The sequence below is a fragment of the Acanthochromis polyacanthus genome, chromosome 7 (genome assembly GCF_021347895.1).
Source record: "Acanthochromis polyacanthus isolate Apoly-LR-REF ecotype Palm Island chromosome 7, KAUST_Apoly_ChrSc, whole genome shotgun sequence".
Lineage (NCBI taxonomy): Eukaryota > Metazoa > Chordata > Actinopteri > Pomacentridae > Acanthochromis > Acanthochromis polyacanthus.
This window is the reverse complement of record NC_067119.1, coordinates 17,434,000-17,451,905: the sequence shown is the minus strand read 5'-3', so window position 1 is coordinate 17,451,905 and position 17,906 is coordinate 17,434,000. Positions and strand designations below refer to the sequence as shown.

The 17,906-nt window shown below is 40.4% G+C and overlaps 1 protein-coding gene across 1 annotated transcript in view; it reads left to right on the top strand.

Annotated features, from left to right (window-relative positions):
* trim36 (tripartite motif containing 36) overlaps window positions 1-17,906 on the top strand; it is a 34,698-nt gene that overhangs the window by 12,393 nt on the left and 4,399 nt on the right. The window contains 10 exon segments of the mRNA XM_051950615.1: window positions 154-183; window positions 3,509-3,855; window positions 4,707-4,853; window positions 6,121-6,216; window positions 8,114-8,251; window positions 8,493-8,608; window positions 9,827-9,948; window positions 15,092-15,209; window positions 15,315-15,520; window positions 17,532-17,715. Of these exon segments, the coding sequence (XP_051806575.1) occupies window positions 154-183; window positions 3,509-3,855; window positions 4,707-4,853; window positions 6,121-6,216; window positions 8,114-8,251; window positions 8,493-8,608; window positions 9,827-9,948; window positions 15,092-15,209; window positions 15,315-15,520; window positions 17,532-17,715 (1,504 nt within the window).

Below are 17,906 nucleotides of genomic sequence, written 5' to 3'. Positions count from 1 at the left end.
ACTTTTTCCTCAGTTTCACTTTTAAGTTGGCTTTGTTGTTTCTCCAATGTCACGACGTTGGGGTAAAACTGGATTCACACATCACTTCACATTATGTATTGTTTCATTATTTTCTTGTTGGTCTCACCTCACTTCTCTGTTCATTGCTTGCAGCCACAGTGCGAAGGTCGTTTGGAAGTCGAGGTAGACGCGGGCTCCGTGTTTTGAGTAGCTGTAGTAGTGAGTACAGTGCTACTAGATCCCTTGTGACATCCTAGTTTGGTTCCACCTTTTTCTCTACATAGTCTACTTTTAGCCCTGTCAACACGACCATAAAAACTCACACTGCCGGATAGATATTACAAAATAGTTTTATCAGGAGAGTTACAGCACTTAATGTTGCAAAATATGCTTTTAATTTATTCTTAGACAGTTAATTATGGGTACTAATAGCTGAAATTTAAACAACCTTAAAAATGTCCACCGAGTATAAGTGTACCGGTATTTTTTTTCCCCCAAAAAAACTCACTAACAAATTCATATTTTAAGAAGATTTAGATTATTCTCATCTTTGTTCAGCCTGTGGTATTTAATTTTCCTAAGTAGGTTAGGAAAAATTATTGAAAGCAAAGGAGACAAGAACAGGGAAAAGCTTTAAGGGATGATGAGTCAACATGTCTAGAGGCTTAAAGTGAACATGAGTCAGCATGTAAGGAGGCTGACCGAGTGGTACCTAACGGAGGGACAGGAATGAGACGGAGGCAGAGTCCTGGACGGGGAGGTTGCTTTGTGCCAAAGAGGAATTGAAAGGAACAAAGACTGAAAATTAGTGAGGAAGTTTCCTAGGAGCTGAAGCTGGACAGGAATGTGTGCGTCTCTGTACACTAGCTAAGCTTTGCATTCATTTTGTAAATCACGGTGGCAAGTAAAGCAGCTTTATTGAGATGGAGAACTGTAGGTCTCTGTTGTTTCTGAGCTAAAACACACACACACATTAACACAGAGGGGAAAACCTAAAGTGTGTTTGGACTTGCCAAGATTCTTAACTGGGTTTTACTGACTGATAGGTTTGCCTTGAGGCTACTCTTTATGCTTCACTTGACAATCATTAGTGCTTGAGAAACAGTTTATAAGAACACAGACCTGTCTGAGCCCACTTCTAATCATTTTTGGGCATGATAAATTAGGAACCGTCAGACTGTCGGCCAAGTAAAACAAGACTGAGTTTGTTGATCTTGTTAACCCAGCAAATGCAGTTATTTGACATACTTGGTGGATATTTTTAAGAAAACATTCTTTTCTCTGTTTAAGGCCCAAATTAAACACACCTTTTCACTCAAATGTGTAATAAAGTATATTGTTACCAAAAGTAGTGTTCAAATAAAGAATCAGAAGAAAATAGTGATTTTTTTTTTTCTTGTCAACCTTTTGAGGAATAGATTATAATTGGATTCAGGTCTTTATTTGCATCAGAAAGGAAGAAAACCTTTTATTGTAATTGTGCATTTGGTTCTCGGGCAAAAATACTGTCAGAACAAAATGTCAGTGCATATGTTTGGATCATCAAACCTAAGTAAACCAAACTCCACAGATTATTTTGTTCATGGATGCCATACAAGGTTTTGTTGCAGATTTATTTATTTTTACAAATACTCATTGCAGACTTGAACAACTGAAACGGTACAGTTGAATTGTAAATATGAGTATGTAGGCTGACTAAAATGTATAAATGCAGTGTCGGTTCAAGGCTCTTACTGTGTCTGAAGATCTATGCAGGGGAAACGAATCTCCTCCCCTTTGCTCTGCAGTGACTCGTCAGTTTCTTCCTTCGGCTCTGCTCTCCCAATGCAGATCCATAAATCAACACAAACGCACACTTTGCTGCAGGCGGCTCCTCGGTGCATCTTGTTCGTTCGCACCTTCTGTGAAGCTGAGTCACAGTCCCTACATGGAACATGCTTGATTTAAAAACTCAAACACACACATCGTCTTTGCAGTACAGAGGATGGCCTTCTGCATCAGTCATTGGTTTAAATATGGAGGTTTTCTGCCAGGCTTCTCCTCCTTTCATCCAATTATTTTGCTTTTCTTAACAAGACCATATCATCTTCACCCGCATCGTAACTACAATGTTAGGTTCACCTTTGTCAAATGAATTCAGGTAGGAAGGTTTATCCATGTGCAGCAAACATAACTCACTAGTTCAGATTTTACCTCCGTGTAGTAAACTGTCATGGTCGTCAGTTCTGCTCCCGTCACTCGGCATGCACATGGCTCCACATATTGCATAGTTTCTGTTTGCTGTTCTGCCACTGCTTTTCCCCTCGGCTGCACCTTTTTCTTTTTTTTGTTTTGCAGAAGTGTTGTTTTAATGGAGCTTTCATGTGTTTCGCTTACCTGAGGAGTGTTTGATTTAATTTTCAGGTCCTCGGAAACGGAGTGGAAATACTGGCTTGCAAACTGAGATAAATCGAGCACTCCTCGCTTCCCCTGTCCCCCAAAAACGTGAAGCAATATTTTGATTTTTGCGTGCTGGCTTTCAGTGTGGTAACAGTGTTTCTACAGACCCTGCTTGTGTCTGTGAAGTGACCTTGTGTGACAGTTCCTTCGTTCCCACCTCATGTTGCCGCCTTGTTATGATGCTACTGCATCAATAACAAGTACGATGTTGTGAGAATCCCTTGAAAGCAGTGCTGCTTCAAGAGGAGATTTATGTGAAAAGTGTTGATGCATTGAACTGGACATGCCATATTAAAGTTCAATTGCTTGAAATTTTTATTTAAGACTTTGGCTTAATTTTTATGTCCCATAGTGTAAATCATTGCTTGATTCAAAACTGCTGTTTGTCATATTTTTATTTTCTCAATCACTCATTTTAGGAAAATAGAATTATTTCCTTTGTCCAGATCATTGTGAGCACTTGAAATACTCTTCACTCCTGTGTTAAATGTTGAATGACTTAGATTTCTTACTAGGACAGTGTATTCTCCATAATCTCCGAGGATGCAATCGTCCCCATGACTATCCTCTCTCTCATCATTCCTCTGCCTGCCCCAGTACTCTTGGGTGGTCTCTCTTCCTGGACTTTATTCCCTCATACATGACAACTGCTCTATGCATTGCCTGTACTGGTGGTTTGCTCCATACATCCATGCCTCTGCTGAGTAGTTGTCACTGTGGAAATAAAGCACAAAGAGAGGCATGCTGAGGCCCTATTTATGAAGCCTTCATGTGTCCAAAGGCATTTTTGCCTTAAGATCATACTTGGCAAGTCGGAGCTGATGATGTAAGACTGCTTTTGTGAAACGCAGTCCAGATTCTGTTGCACACAAATCGGGGTTCTCGTTGATCAAAACCCCTATTTGACTCTCGTGGAAACTATTCCATCAGTGTAATTTGAAGTCATTGGACACAGTTGCTCGCATTTCAAAATAGAGCCTCAGACAAGACTTGAAACTGGGCGGCCCAAGGCTGTGAATCCATGTTGCTCATTATCTTTTCTCACTTGTCCTCGTTCGCTCTCCTCCAGGTTCCATCTCTTCCCCGGGATGGCGTCGAGGGTCCGTGACTCCCCGGGTCACCACCATCCCGTGTCCGGGTTGCCAGCACGACATCGACCTCGGCGAGCGCGGCATCAGCATGTTGTTCCGTAACTTCACCCTGGAGAGCATCGTGGAGCGCTACCGGCAGGCGGCCCGCGCTGCTGTCGCCATCATGTGCAACATCTGTAAACCTCCGCAGCAGCAGGAGGCTACGAAGAGCTGCATGGACTGCAAGGCCAGCTACTGTAATGAGTGCTTCAAGCTGCACCACCCCTGGGGAACGCCCAAAGCCCAGCACGAGTATGTTGGTCCCACCACGAATTTTAGGCCCAAGGCAAGTACCATCGCTTCCTTAAGTTCATTCTTTCTTTATCTGTTTTTTTTTTTTTTTTTTTTACAACCGTAAACAGAATATGTTTTGCTTGCTGGCATTGGACTATGAACATTACAGAAGATAAGCTGTCAAAAACAAACTTTAACGTATAGATTTTTGGACTCGGTGGTTGCAGTGAAAGCAAAGGGCTGAAAATCTCTGATTTTTCTTACTAGTTTTATTCAGGTCAAAAATGGTGATTGTCAGTGAACCTAATAGCTTAAATTTTACAATAGAAATCTTAAATGTTCTCACTTTGTTGCAATTTAATCAAAAAACACAATATTACTTTTCTCTATCTTCTTCTGCTGCTGTTATTGATTTTTAAGCCAGCAATCAGATTCATTGATATCTAAATGCTCAGAGATTTGAATGTTGGGTTTTGAGCTTTTTCAAGTTGCTTTTTGCAAGTCTTTGATTCGTTGTTGATCAAGCAGCTTTAGTTGTGTAGAACTTCTGATGAGGATCTTGGCAGTAACAAAGAAGTGCTGGTTTAACTTCTATTTTAAGCCACATCAGGAAACTGCTCACACAGAGCTGTCTACTGCCCTTTGAGTTCAGGCCGTGTTCCTGTTTCACTTCAATGTTAAGTGTCTTCAGTGGTGTCCTAAACCAGCGGGCGGTAATCTGTGTCGCCAAACGTTTCAGCTATATGTGTTCATGCATTCTTTTGGTCTAATTTTAACTCCTGGTTGTTCTGTAGATGATGTCTCTTATGTAACTGTATAGTGTGCAGCTGTGTGCAGCACTTGTGCCCATGACAAATTTCCTCTTCGGGGACAATAAAGTATGTCTAATCCCAAATATCCCAGGTTCTCATGTGTCCAGAGCATGAGATGGAGAAGGTGAACATGTACTGCGAGGTCTGCAAACGACCGGTGTGTCACTTGTGCAAGCTGGGAGGATCCCACGCCAACCACAAAGTCACCTCCATGAGCAGCGCCTACAAGATCCTCAAGGTAACGCAGTCAGACACTTTAGATGTCTGAGAAAAGATTAGTTTGTGTGGGTGAGTGTCAGCTGAGCACACTGGACTTTTTTATCTGTGATGACTAAGTGAATTGGAGTGTAACACAATACTGACTTATGATAACAAGGATTAATCTGAGCTTGAACACAATGCCACTGTTAGCAGTGTCTCACAACCAAACAAAGCAGACTTAGGACTTGGAATTATTGATTGTTTTTAGACTAAAAATGACCAAAAACAACAATTTTGTGATATTGAGTTAGTAAATTAACATCACTTGAGTTGAAGAACTGCATTTAGCCTAGACATTTAATGAGTAGAACATTTTTGGTTATGGCCAAACTATTTTAACAGCAAAAAAATAAATAAATAAATAAAACCTACAGGTCCGTTGACCTCTCATGTCCTGCTGTAATATTATTAATGTATGACCTGTAGATAACCAAAACCCACCTGACTAACTGGGTGAAACGTCACGTGTGGTCATTAGATTTTTACTCCTCAGTGGAATTAATTTCAATCAGTTTAAGTGCTTGGTTTAGCTTATGTTGACACAAAAGTGTCAGGAGATGGTGCTTCAGGGTGTGTGGTTGCTATGACATCACTCAACACAAAAACCATTAAGCCTTTCTACAGAATAGGTTGGAATTGAAAGTGAATTTTAATCTTGTTGGCATGAACTTCTTCCAGTTTAAAGGCCTTGATGCTACGTGCTTCAGCAAGTCCAGGCAGAACCTGTGTGGAATTCAGTACACCGGTTTGTGTTGACACAAACATTGTGGTGCTTAATATTTAATGAGACCATTTGTTCACCATAATTTTGCGTGCATTGTATCTTCAAATTGGTGGAAGGCGTATCGGATGTCCTGAACAGTCCCGGAAAGCTTTGTCAGCCAGGAAATGGTTTGGGTTTCAATTGCTTTGATGAGCAGTAATGCACCGTCACTCTGCACATGTCCACAAGTTTGCATCAGTTAGGATCTCCTGTAGTCAGTAGCTGCAGACGTGAATGTTATGAGATGTTGATATGACCCATGTCAGAACTGATGCTTAGGAATGTTTGTAAAAAATGAATAAATGCCACTGTAGTTCTCAAACAGTGCATACTCTGTTGAAAGTTTTGTGAGCATGTGCAGATGTCTCTCGAGTCACTGTTGTGTAATCTATATCTTATTTGTCATCTCATGTGCACATATCTCAGACTTTATAGCCTTATCAAACTCACTGTCAATGCTGCTGCTCTTTCCTGTCACCAGGAGAAACTGGCCAAGAGTATCCATTACCTCATCAGCAAAGAGGACCAGGTCAGGACTCAGATTACTGAGCTGGAGCTGCTCATCAATCAGACTGAGGTGAGAGAGCTGACTCATGCTGCTGCAGTGCAGACATCCTTTGTTCACGCTCAAAATCTTAAAGAATGTAGAGTTTTTAATTCTGTTTTCAAAATCATGGGATCATGTTTTTTGTATTTTAAATCATACCTTAAAAATCTGTCAAAGGATGAAACTGCTCTTTATATTATATGTATTTATATTAACATTGTGCATTACCTCATTAATTAACAGAAGTTAGTGTTCATTCATGCCCAATAAAGCTGCTATGAAGTGCTGTGTGTTAATTATTTCCACCCTTTTATCTCTTTTAGCCTTGTAAATCCCAAAATCCAATGATGGGTTTAAAAGAAATGTCTGTAAATGATTGCCAAACTGACACCAGTTATTCAGCAAGAAACTATAAAACGGAGCTAATCATCATTGATGTGCTCCTCAAAATGGGACCAAATCTAAGCTTATTACTGTGATATTTTATCGAAATCCTTTTTCTTTTTTTTTTTTCCCTACATGCCTTATTTACAGTTCAGGGAGACGAATCTTGGTTGAACTGCAGGTCGTGTTACAAAGAGCAGATAGGGGACAAGTATGGAAATAAGTTAAAAATACAAGTAGTAAAAAGTTCAAACTATGTGGAGTCTCCATTTTCCTTCAGTACTGATAAAACCTGCGGGTACTGGAAAATGAAGTAGATGTTGATTTAAGCTTTTCAGCATTTTTCTGCTTGTCTCATGTCAAATTTCATCCAAAGTAATCTGTTTGCTCAAAATTAGATTCTATAAATAACAGCCATGAAGCTTTGCTATAGCAGGCCATTTTTGACTGAATTACAGTTTTCGAAAAGAAATCCTACAGACACCGCTTGGGATTCAGAAGTTTAAACCCACCCTTTCTAGTCTTTTACCCCATCGACTTTCCTTCTGTAGAAGATTCCCATTAGTTGTACCAACAGCTTATACAATCTGTGAAAATGCTTCTTTTCAACCTCAAAACTGCATGTGAGTGTACCCAAGTTAGTAGTTCTAGAAAGTACAATTAACATGTACTAAAAAAAATACAAATATTTATCAAGCTTTCTAGAAACCAGTCTGTTCAGTTGATGAACTATTCAAAATAAACTTTCTGTGTATACGAATAAGGAAGGTCACTAAACAAACAGTATGCAAACAAGGAACACAGGATTTGGCTGCTAGTTTCTCTCACGCATGTCTGGGTTTCATCCTCTGACCTTGCTCACCTTCTACTCTGTAGCTTCTCCTAAATGGAGCCTCTACACTATTGGCGTTTGTGTCTAATGGAGACAGTTGTTTGGGATGTTGTCTAGTTTGTATCATTTTATTTTTCTCTAACTGTTCTTTCCAGGTTCTGTAGCTGTGATGTAAACCTTCGTGTTTCTGCCTCATTGAGTATTGCCTACAAACGGCCATAACATCTGTCCTAGAACATTTAACTGAGTTTGTTCAACTGGAACATCTGTCAAACATAGGCTTAAATACAATGACATGATGAGCAAGATGCTGAATGACTTTCTGAACCCCAAATCCACTGGTGGGTGGAAAAGCCATTGTATTCATTTTCATTTTTTTTAGATGACCTAAATTACATTGTTTATCTGAGCCACAAAATGTAAAACGCAATCATTTGATTTCAAATTTTCTGGCACCGCTTGAACTACTCATCAAAGACAGACATTTTTCATAAAACCTGACTGTGTCTAACCTTAAAATCGTTTTATTCTACGTGTCTGATTTGAAAGTTTGTTCAGTCAGAAATCCCACATCTCATGTTCTTTAATTATTATAAACTACTGGAAATGTTCTGTGACAGACTTGATACTTTATGTTTACTTACTGTACCAACATGTATGTATTATTTATTTTGCTTTCTACAAAGTCACCAAAATATTTTCTTCATTTAGGAGAACGGCCAGCTAGCGGAGCGTCGAGCCAATGAGCACTTTGAGCGTCTGTTTGAGACTCTACAGGAGAGAAAATCAGAGATGCTCAGGTCCATCGAACAGTCTCGTAACCGCCGCCTGGACCAACTCAAAGGCCAGGTATAAAAAAAACAAGACTGAACTCAGTTTTTCTTCAGTATTGCCCATATTCCTGCGTCCATACTCATTATAGCACTAACTTTTGGTATACACTGAGTCTGCATAAAACCCATAAAGAGTATTTTCTTTGTACGTACCTAGATCTGTCTGAGAGGGGCTGGGAAAACGAGCCCTTTTCTCAAGATGCTTGTAGTAATTGACCTTTTTTAAAGTGCATTGACACTGAAGTGATATTTCACAGGTGGAGGAGTACCAGGGTATGCTGGAGAACAGTGGACTGGTGGGCTACGCTCAGGAGGTGCTGAAAGAGACCGATCAGTCCTGCTTTGTACAGACCGCTAAGCAGCTGCATGTCAGGTACACAGCAGAGCAATATTCATTTAGTCGTTTCACAGTTTTGACTTGATTCATTGATCGATAACGTAGAACAGTAGATATTAGTTCAAATGGGAAAGCACAATGTTGGCAATAATCTTGTATTTAAGACCAGGAAAAGGCAACAAAATTCCAAAAGATGGTTTGTTACAGTGTTGATATCACAGGTTTGTGCAATGTGGAGACGCACACAACAGCCTGCTTTGTGATTAAAAATATTAAAGCGCAAATGTACCGAAGCAGTATTGATTTAAGGAACAAAGAATCTGATTTGCCTACTGGATGAAATATTAATAAAAAAAATAGTGCCTGTCCGTTAAGAGATAAGTCGGTTAAAGAGCTTGAGATTTCCAGTATTCATAAATGATTAATAGAAAACTTTGGTATCACCATACCTAGCCAGTAGTCAAACAGTGCACTTAAAGTAGAGCTACATTGTTAGAAAACTTTCATCTTTCAAGCCAATACAAGGAACAGTTGTTGGCAGGTAAAATACTGTAAACTGTCAAATTAATAATTAAGCATCTTAGTAGAGATTACCAGATGCCAAATAAATTTCAGATTACAGAAAGAAAACATGTTTTTTTTTTTTTTTTTGTTGTTGTTTTTTTAAATCCACCATCGCAGCCTGAAGTCACTCCTTTTGTCCGGTTTACATGCAGTGTGTCTCTTTAGTTTTGGTCTTTTTGTGGGTTTTAGCAGTGGGATTTGGCCTGTTTATTTTTGCATCAATCTGATTATGCGTTTGAGTGACTGGAGTGTGTCAGGAAGACACAAAGCCACGTGCACAGAGGTTACCGCAGTCAAGGGCAGTTAGAAGCAGGCTTGTGCCGCAGTGTCCAGTCAGCATTGGAGTATCCTCTGCTCTAAGCTGACTAATTGATCTCCATTAGCAGCTTTGGATAATCTGGAAACCTCTTCACTCAAAAACATGATACCGCGACCCGTTTAGTTTTCTCCTGTCGGCAAAGATTTGGTTTTTAATCCTCTTTCACTTATGAAGCTACAAGTGACAAAAGAACCCCCAGAGAACAAGGCTGATTAAAGAACCGCTTGGACATGCCTGGTTAAAGAGAAAGTCTGTACGCAGTGAATAGAGGTCCTGTTTTGTGTCCTTTCTAATGTATGTGGCAGGCGTACAAAAGCATGATTCTCCAGTAATAGTGGTTTCCTTTGTTACGTCTGCCTTACTGTCTTTAGGATCCAGAAAGCCACAGAGTCTCTGAGGACCTTCCACCCTGCAGCCGACCCCTGCTTTGATGAGTTTGTGCTGGACACGTCCAGAGAGGAAACTCTGCTCAAAGAGATGTGCTTTGGTGGAGGTACGGCAGATTTATTTCACTTTAATGATGCAAGATGAAAACGAACATTTTTTTAATTTTTTTTTTTTACCCAGATGCAACAATTACCTTAACACTCTCGATAGTGTTAGCAAAAATATTATCTGGTGCATCAGCTTTGATATAAATGTAAAGCAATCTGAATGTTGAGCCAAATATTAACATGCTTGGTTAATCCTGTTTTTAGTGGGTTTCTTTGCTCACTCAAACATTACTCCACTGATGTTTCTCTGGAAAATCATGTTAAAGGACAAGCTGCTTCATCACGGGTGACTGGAACAAGTGACCATCAATTCATGTTTGGAAAATATGGTGACATTTTCAGCTTCTGTTCATTTGTGGCTATGAAGACGGCCTTTGTTCACGTGTCTTCTAGACCATGACACAACATGGCCGCATTATGTAGGGTTTTGCTGTTTGGAAAAGTTAATTTAACAAATGAAATTGTTCTTTGAATCATGAAAATAATGCCAGAATAAGCAGTTTGTCCAGCACATGCATGGCCCTGTGAGCGATGTTGTCCTAAGAGGTCAGAGGCCGTCTGTGGTCGCCTAAACTGGTTGAGCGGTGGGTGCACTGGCAATGGATTTGACTGCTCTGTGAAGCTTTGTTCTGGTCTGCTGAGTTGCAAAGGCTTCTTATGTAAACAACTACTCAGGTAGAAATTTCCCAGGGATGAAAAGATGCATACTTTCTTGATTGCTTTGACGTACAGCTTCTATGGAAAATACATTATTTTGCGCTAGTTTAAGTTTGCTCATTAGTATGAGGTCGTGACAAAGAGGCTAAAGAGAGCAAGTTGTAGCAGACCTGATCAAGCAACAGGAATTCTCTGATATTGCACCATACCACTGTCATTTTCTTTGACAAACGCAAATGTTGACATTTTATTCAGGACTATTTTAAGTTTTAAATGAGATCTTTCTGGTCATGTTCAGAATTTGAAAAAGCTGTGAAAGATTAAACTAATTGGTTTGTTCAAAATGTGATCTGAAATGACAGTTTTGATGAAATGCTAAAAACAGGCTACATAAACAGCTTAATTAGGAAGTGTAAATTAATCACAGGCTACTGACAAGTCGGTCATAAATTCAGACATTTCCCATGAAGCTGCAGGGTTGACGTGTGTGTTGCAACATTTGGTGCAAACTTGTGTCAGATTGAAGTTTCTTAAGCAATTAATAATTATATTCTAAACTGAAGTTGGAGACATATGTCATATACTGCAGTCTTACAGCAGTGAACCCCAATTGTATTGATATATAGTGCGATGTTTATATTGGACCCGCCTTCCTCACATTGCTGACTTAATGATATAATAACCAGACTGGAGATTGAAGACAGCCTTGTTAAGGATGAGCGATGGTTTCTGATATTTGGCGTTTCAGATGTGTTGCTCACATTTTACCTGCCATCATCATGAATGACTGAGATGTGCTGAACATTGTTTGTTGCAGACAGTGGCATTAGGTTGTGACAGTTCTCTCAGATGTAGCTTTCCACCGACAGTTGACTGGTGTTTTGAGAGAATCTCTTTCTGTCCCAAGCTGGTTAGTGCCAATGAAGGCTTTACTTTGAGTGGCAGCTGTGCTTCCAGACGTCGGCGTATAAAAACAAATTATTTGGGGATTAAATGTTGCCCATAATATAGATAAAGCTGAAGTCCATTGTCCCTCAAGTGCAGCTAAACAAGTAACAGTTGTTCCAGTGACCGTTGGTAACAAACAAAGCTGAGGGTGACATGAGTTTCTGGGCTTTTGTTGCCACACTAAAGAGCAGCACTGGTTAGTTTGTCTAAAACCAAGACTCACCTCAGAGGCTGCCGCTGGCTCTATTGAGCTTTATGGACAAGTGAACTGGAATGGAGCATTTTCTCTGCCTGCTCAAACAAAGGGACATTTAGATAATTATTAACTATCAACTCCCCATGTAAAATGTTGGATAAAGGAACCACTCTAAACCTCTGTTGAAAACACTGATTATAAATCGATAGAAAATGTGTTTGTCACAAGCCCATAAGGGAAGAAGTGGGTTTTACAGTTCATAAGTGTGAAGTCCTTGAAAAATGTTTTGATCAAACGAAGTCATTGAAGCATAAAGGTCAATAGGATAGAGTTGGGTTGGGGGGCAAAGCAGTACGATATCAGAATGAGAAAGGTGCAAACTGAATAAGATTGCATACAGCACAATGAATAGCTACCAAGACATAAAATTCAAAGATGATTACCAACCACTGTAGGTCATGGACAAACATTTCAGTAGTTAAAAGGAATTCATCTTCTGTGGAGTAACTATATGTATGCAGACGATTAATGATGATGAGTCTCATATTGTACTGGTTTTAATTTAAATTTTTGGAACCAAATTAAGAGAAAATATTGTATATTTATGAAGACACAACATTTTGACTCTAGGTTTCCATGTGTCATCCTTCAGTGAAGTTAGTCATTGACTTTTAGCTGCAGATGATACAAGAGTGTCAATGCAGGCCAGAACTTTATGTAATGCGTCCCAGTCCTCACATTATGTTTTAGTTGTTTATTCTGCATTTTTCTTTTGTGAACAAGTCTGAGATGAGCATAGCCATTTACATAAATGTAGCAAAAAAAAACACAATTACGCTGTCCTCATTTTAGCAATTTTCTTCTAACATGACTGAATATTCATCATTTTGCTTCTTGGGGCTTTTTCATCTAAAAATGTAGCCTAAACGGATCAGTGGTGTATCCTTGAGGGAAAGTGCTGCATGCAGCATTTGTGTGGAAGTCATATTGATGTGTGTCTTTGATCTAAATGGCCTGCAGGAGTTAATGGTGCTCTTACTCTGAGCTCAGAGAAGGAAAAGAAGCTGTGAGGGCATTTGTATTCTGCAGTAATTTAATTTAAGTCTTGGCAGATGATGCAGCAGTAAAAACCCACTGAGGCGCCACTGGATAGTGTCTTCTAGTCCTTTTACAGTACGTGACTGTATTCTAATGCAGGAAACTGAAAATGCATGTATGTTTAGTTATAAGGGGCGTTTTGGAACACCTAATGCTGATTTAAATGTCTAAACTTTAAAGATGCTTTTGATGAGCATGTCTTGTTCTCTGCTCAGTGATCATAGAAAAACATGGCTTAATAGCCTATTGTCAACTCTTGAATATGATTTGAAGTCTTCTTGCTGATGTATAAGGCTATCTGTGTTGGATTTTTCTCAGTGCCTATTTCTTGTCCATGTTTTTTTGTCATGTTTTCCCCTCTTGGAGAACAGTTTGTTTGTGCTCTGGCATGTTAACCCAGCTGTGGCCCTGCTGCCAGTATTGACCTGATGCTCTGCTTCTCAAGAGGCTGTGAAAGACTGCGTTGTCAACAGTAAATGTCCATTTGTGGTCCATTTCAAGCTGGGGTTTCCTCAAAATGCCAGGCTGAGGACAGTACTTTCTTTCAACTATTTCCACTTCAACATCTCCTTTACAAAATCCTATAGCTCATGGAAAAGTGACCAAATTATAAGGAAATGTTGACAGTCTGGTCCTCTCATATTTTAGAGTGAGTTGTGGAATGAAAATGGTCACAAGAGAGAGCAGCTCCCTGTAGTGTAATTTGGCCTTGATGCCGTCTGTCTGGCAGCAGTCTGTGCTGTATGTGATCAGTATTGCTTTTTTTTTTTTTTTTTTTTTCCTCCTCTCTGAGTCATTGAGCCAGTGCTGTCTGCTGGGTTGGATGGCTGACTGCCCTGCCCGGCCCGGCCCTTGCTTGTTGGTCCATCTGTTGGAAACAGGTGAAAAAATGAAAACTAATTTGCCAGTATAGCAGATGGTTTGTTCCCCAGGAAGAATGTCTGATTGTGATTTACTCCAAAGTGGAGACGCCTTACTCTACTGGGTTACTACTCATTAACATGAGCAGTTAATGAATAGTAACCTTCAGTACCTTCATTTGGTGCTGTGGTTTCAGGTGCTGCTAATAAGAAACTGGAGAAAGAACGTACCTGTGATAGTATTTTACCTCCATTTATTTGGGCACAGTGTGAAAATGCATCTCAAAAATAACAATTGTAGGGTTCAGGCGAGGTAGATGGGAAAGTATTGGGCTTTAAGAAGAGACAAGCTCATGGAGAGCTGCCTAGGAGAAGTGACTTTGGAGATTGAGGATTAGCCGAGTGACTTGTGAGGCTAAGAAATCTCAGCAGCAGTGGGGACAGTGGTCTGTGAAGGGAATCACTCTGTAGGGGAAAGGAGCTTTCGAAAAGGGAAGAACTGAGAATGTCACAGGATGACAAAAATAGGAGAACTAGAGGGATGGAAATATCACAAAGGAGCTGAGGAGAGGGATTCACTCAGGGAGAGTGTGAAGGAAAATGCCTTGATCTTGGAGAGAAATGCGGTGACCTACATGGTTCCAGTAATGTGATTTCTGTTTCTGGAGAAAAACTGTAAATAAGACTGAAATCTTTAGAGGGGTGTGTCCTCTGACATAAATCAGAGGACGGGTGGGAAATTAAAGATGATTAGAAAGCCAAACAGGTTGAGGCTTTACAACAAATTCCTTACAGCCACTAAAGGGGGAAAAATGGACGATAAATGTGACGACTGTGTAATGGATGAAACTTAAAGTGCGAGAGAGGAAGTGAGATGTGGTGGGGGTGTTTTTACAAAGTGCATTTCCTGGCAGCGAGTCTGTGAAAACCTCTTAAGCTCCATTATGCAAGATGGTCTTGTTCATTGTCCTGATCCTAACAAATCTAATCTTTGCCACACTTGGAATGCTTCATTTGCTTTAGCTTAAGTTTTTCAGCTGAAGTGCAGTGCTTAGCATGATGAAGAAACACGTGATTGTACTGTAATTCCTTTGTGTTCATTGTGATGTTTCCATTTATGTGTGTGATCTGCTGTATCTTGTTGTTCACCAAAAATCATATTTTCAGTATTAATCTCTGTTATGTAGGATGTTTTTTCATAATTGCGACAACAAATTGGCTTTGTTTCTAAATTTTATGCTACTGATTGCATATAAGTCGAGTAAAATGCACTTTTTTAGATCTCTTCTTCATCAAACATGATTATTTACTTGTTTGGCGAATGACCTCAGTTGACCGTCTCTCTGGTTTTCTTTTCTTCGTGCATTTCTTCCTCTTCTCCAGTTCCAGACCCTCCTCTGATCGACTTGTCCAACAGCCGTGTCTACAATGAGGCCTCGATCTGCTGGAGGCTGTCTGATGACCACCTACCCACAGATCACCATGTGCTGGAATACCGCAGGTGGGTCCAAACCCAACATCAAGAGAATGTAGAAGGACTTTTTAGAAGCACAGACAAGCTAGAAATGTGTGTGGAAGTTGAAATTATCACCATCTTTTTCTTCAGACTTGGGGGCCCGAGAGAGTCCCCATCCCAGGAGGACGGTGAGGACAACGGCGTCTGGAGGGCGACAGACAGGGTTTACGGTCCCAGCACTGTGGTGTATGACCTGGAGCCTGACAGCAGGTACTCCTTCAGAGTCCGAAGCTGCAGAAACTCCATGTTCAGCCCCTACAGCCCCGAGGTCAACTTTCACACACCACCTGCACCTGGTAAGCCTGAGATGTGTGTTCTCCAGAAAGTTAGATTTATTTTCTTAATCCCCTTTTCCCCTTAAGTCCTTACTTGGATGTAAATAAAATCGAGAACGGTGAGGACTGCTGTAGATTAAAAAGTAAGGGGAAAAAAAAAAAAACAACAACCTCACTGCATATAACTTAACTCAGTCAGTTCTAGCTGTTTTATTTGTTGACAGTGAGCGCATTCATTAATTGACAAACTATCTGAAAACCAACCCCTTATTGGGCCTCCTTTTGGCCCAGGCGACGGCTAAGCTCCTCTATCGCCTTTAGTTCTCAGAGCACGTCTAAGTGCATTGTGCTCGATTTTTAGAAAGATTATCCGATGACAGATGCTTCACTGTGTTTTTTTTTTTTTTTTTTGTTTGTTTTTTTGGATTTGGAATTCTCTTGTTGCTAGCCCGATGGAGGTAATGAAGCACAGTGGTGTTTTAGTTTATCACCATAGAAATGGCTTTTTTGTTTCAGATGACTGAAACCAATGTAGCTTTTGTCTGAGTGTGTGGAAGCGAAGTTGTACAATGTGACCGCTTGGAAAAGAAACCTGCACTTGCATCTGTTGTTGGCATTTTAAGCTTGCCTGAGAGAAGACAAGGTGGAATTCATTAAAAAGGATCATCATCCTCAACCATCTGCTGGAGTTGAATTCAATTCGTACTGTCCCACTAAGGAACTGTATCGCTTTGATTTCTATTCTGCTCGGTGATCTTTACTTTTCTCCTATATTGGGCTGCTTTCACTCATTTTATATCTGCCGTTGTGTCATAGTCTGGGGTTTGCAGAGGTTTTTTTCTGTACTCGTCTCACTAAATTTGACACACTTACCAGAAACCAGAATATAAAATTAGAATCTCCCCCAACCCCCTCCTCTTTATTTCCCCTCCCAGGTAGAATCCTGCATCAGTATCAGTCAGTTGCATACATGTCGCATCACTCTGTGAGGTGATATGTGTGCGTTGACTTGTGTCCCGCACAAGCCTTGTCACTTGTGCGTTGTTGTGTGATTGGAGCTTCCACATTCCTGTGTTCTCTGGTTCGTGTAACACTTAGTGCATGGATTCAGTATGCGTCAGTAATGAGGTGGAATTTCAAGCCAGGGTGAAACGTAGAGGACAAAACATGTGCACATGCTCAGTGGAACGCATGACGTAGTGTGAAGGGATACAGTTTCAGTTGAACACAACACATGTTTCTGTCTTCCCACAGCCACTTAGAAGAAAATGACATAATGTAAGCCCTTGGATCAGATCTTATCCTGTCAGGTCTGGATATTCAGCGATTTGATGAGGCCACTACCTCCACAAAATGCGCTGACTGGTGTCACAGAACTTAAAACATATTAAATCATTTAAGGATTGAAGCTTATATGAACCAAAAATACATGCATTACACCACTTTGCCTCCACTCTGTAGAATATTTTACTTGTCCATTTTAATGTAGTGATAGCAGTCAATGCTGATCCATCCCTGCTGCAGACCATCACATAGAACTGCTGCACAGTTCTGTTACCCTTTAGGCAGGCTTATACTATTACCATTATCATGCCCTAGTTGTTATGAGGACTTCCCTAGACACATGCAAATGACTGGGTCTTCCCCAGTGGAGACCTCAGATTGCATGGGATGGTTGAGTGAACAGACATAATCACAGCAGCCTATATGTGTCCTGGATTATGGTAATCACGACCTCTTGGCCAGTGAACTATTTATAGAATGTGTTTAATTGCAACCAGATGAGGAATATAAATGGGAGCTGCATAGAAGAAATGAGGACTAGTGGGAGACAATGGCAAGTAGGTCTTTGTTTAGCTTTTTAAGATTGTGTTACAGCGCCCTCTAGTGGTGGTCTTTGTCCCTTACTTGGTGTGTAACCTGTAACAGAAAATATAACACTGCTTTTTGCAGGAGTTATATGCTCAACAAAATGTGATTTCTTCCTCTACTTCTTTCACTTCTGCCTTTTAATTCTCTTTTCTCTCCACAGCTTTTGGTTTCCTGTTCAGCGACAAGTGTGGCTTCAGTACGGAGCGGCTCATCCTAAACGAGCGCCGGGACAGCGTGGAGAGCGTAGCAGGAATGGCCTTCCTCCTCGCAGCAGAACGTGTGCAGACAGGCAGCTACATCGGACTAGATTACATCATTGGGGACACAGGCATCTCTCAGGGAAGGTATGCAAAAAAAAGCTGCCAACACTGCGACTGTGTACAAAGAAGCTGTCGACCATCATATTTTGTTAGTTGTATAGACTTACAAAGTGAGGTTTAAGATTTGCACACACAGCTCACAGCATGGAAGCTGAGTCCTGTTTTGTTCATTAAACTATTAAATATGTCATTCTGTCCAAATATGAAATATTTAA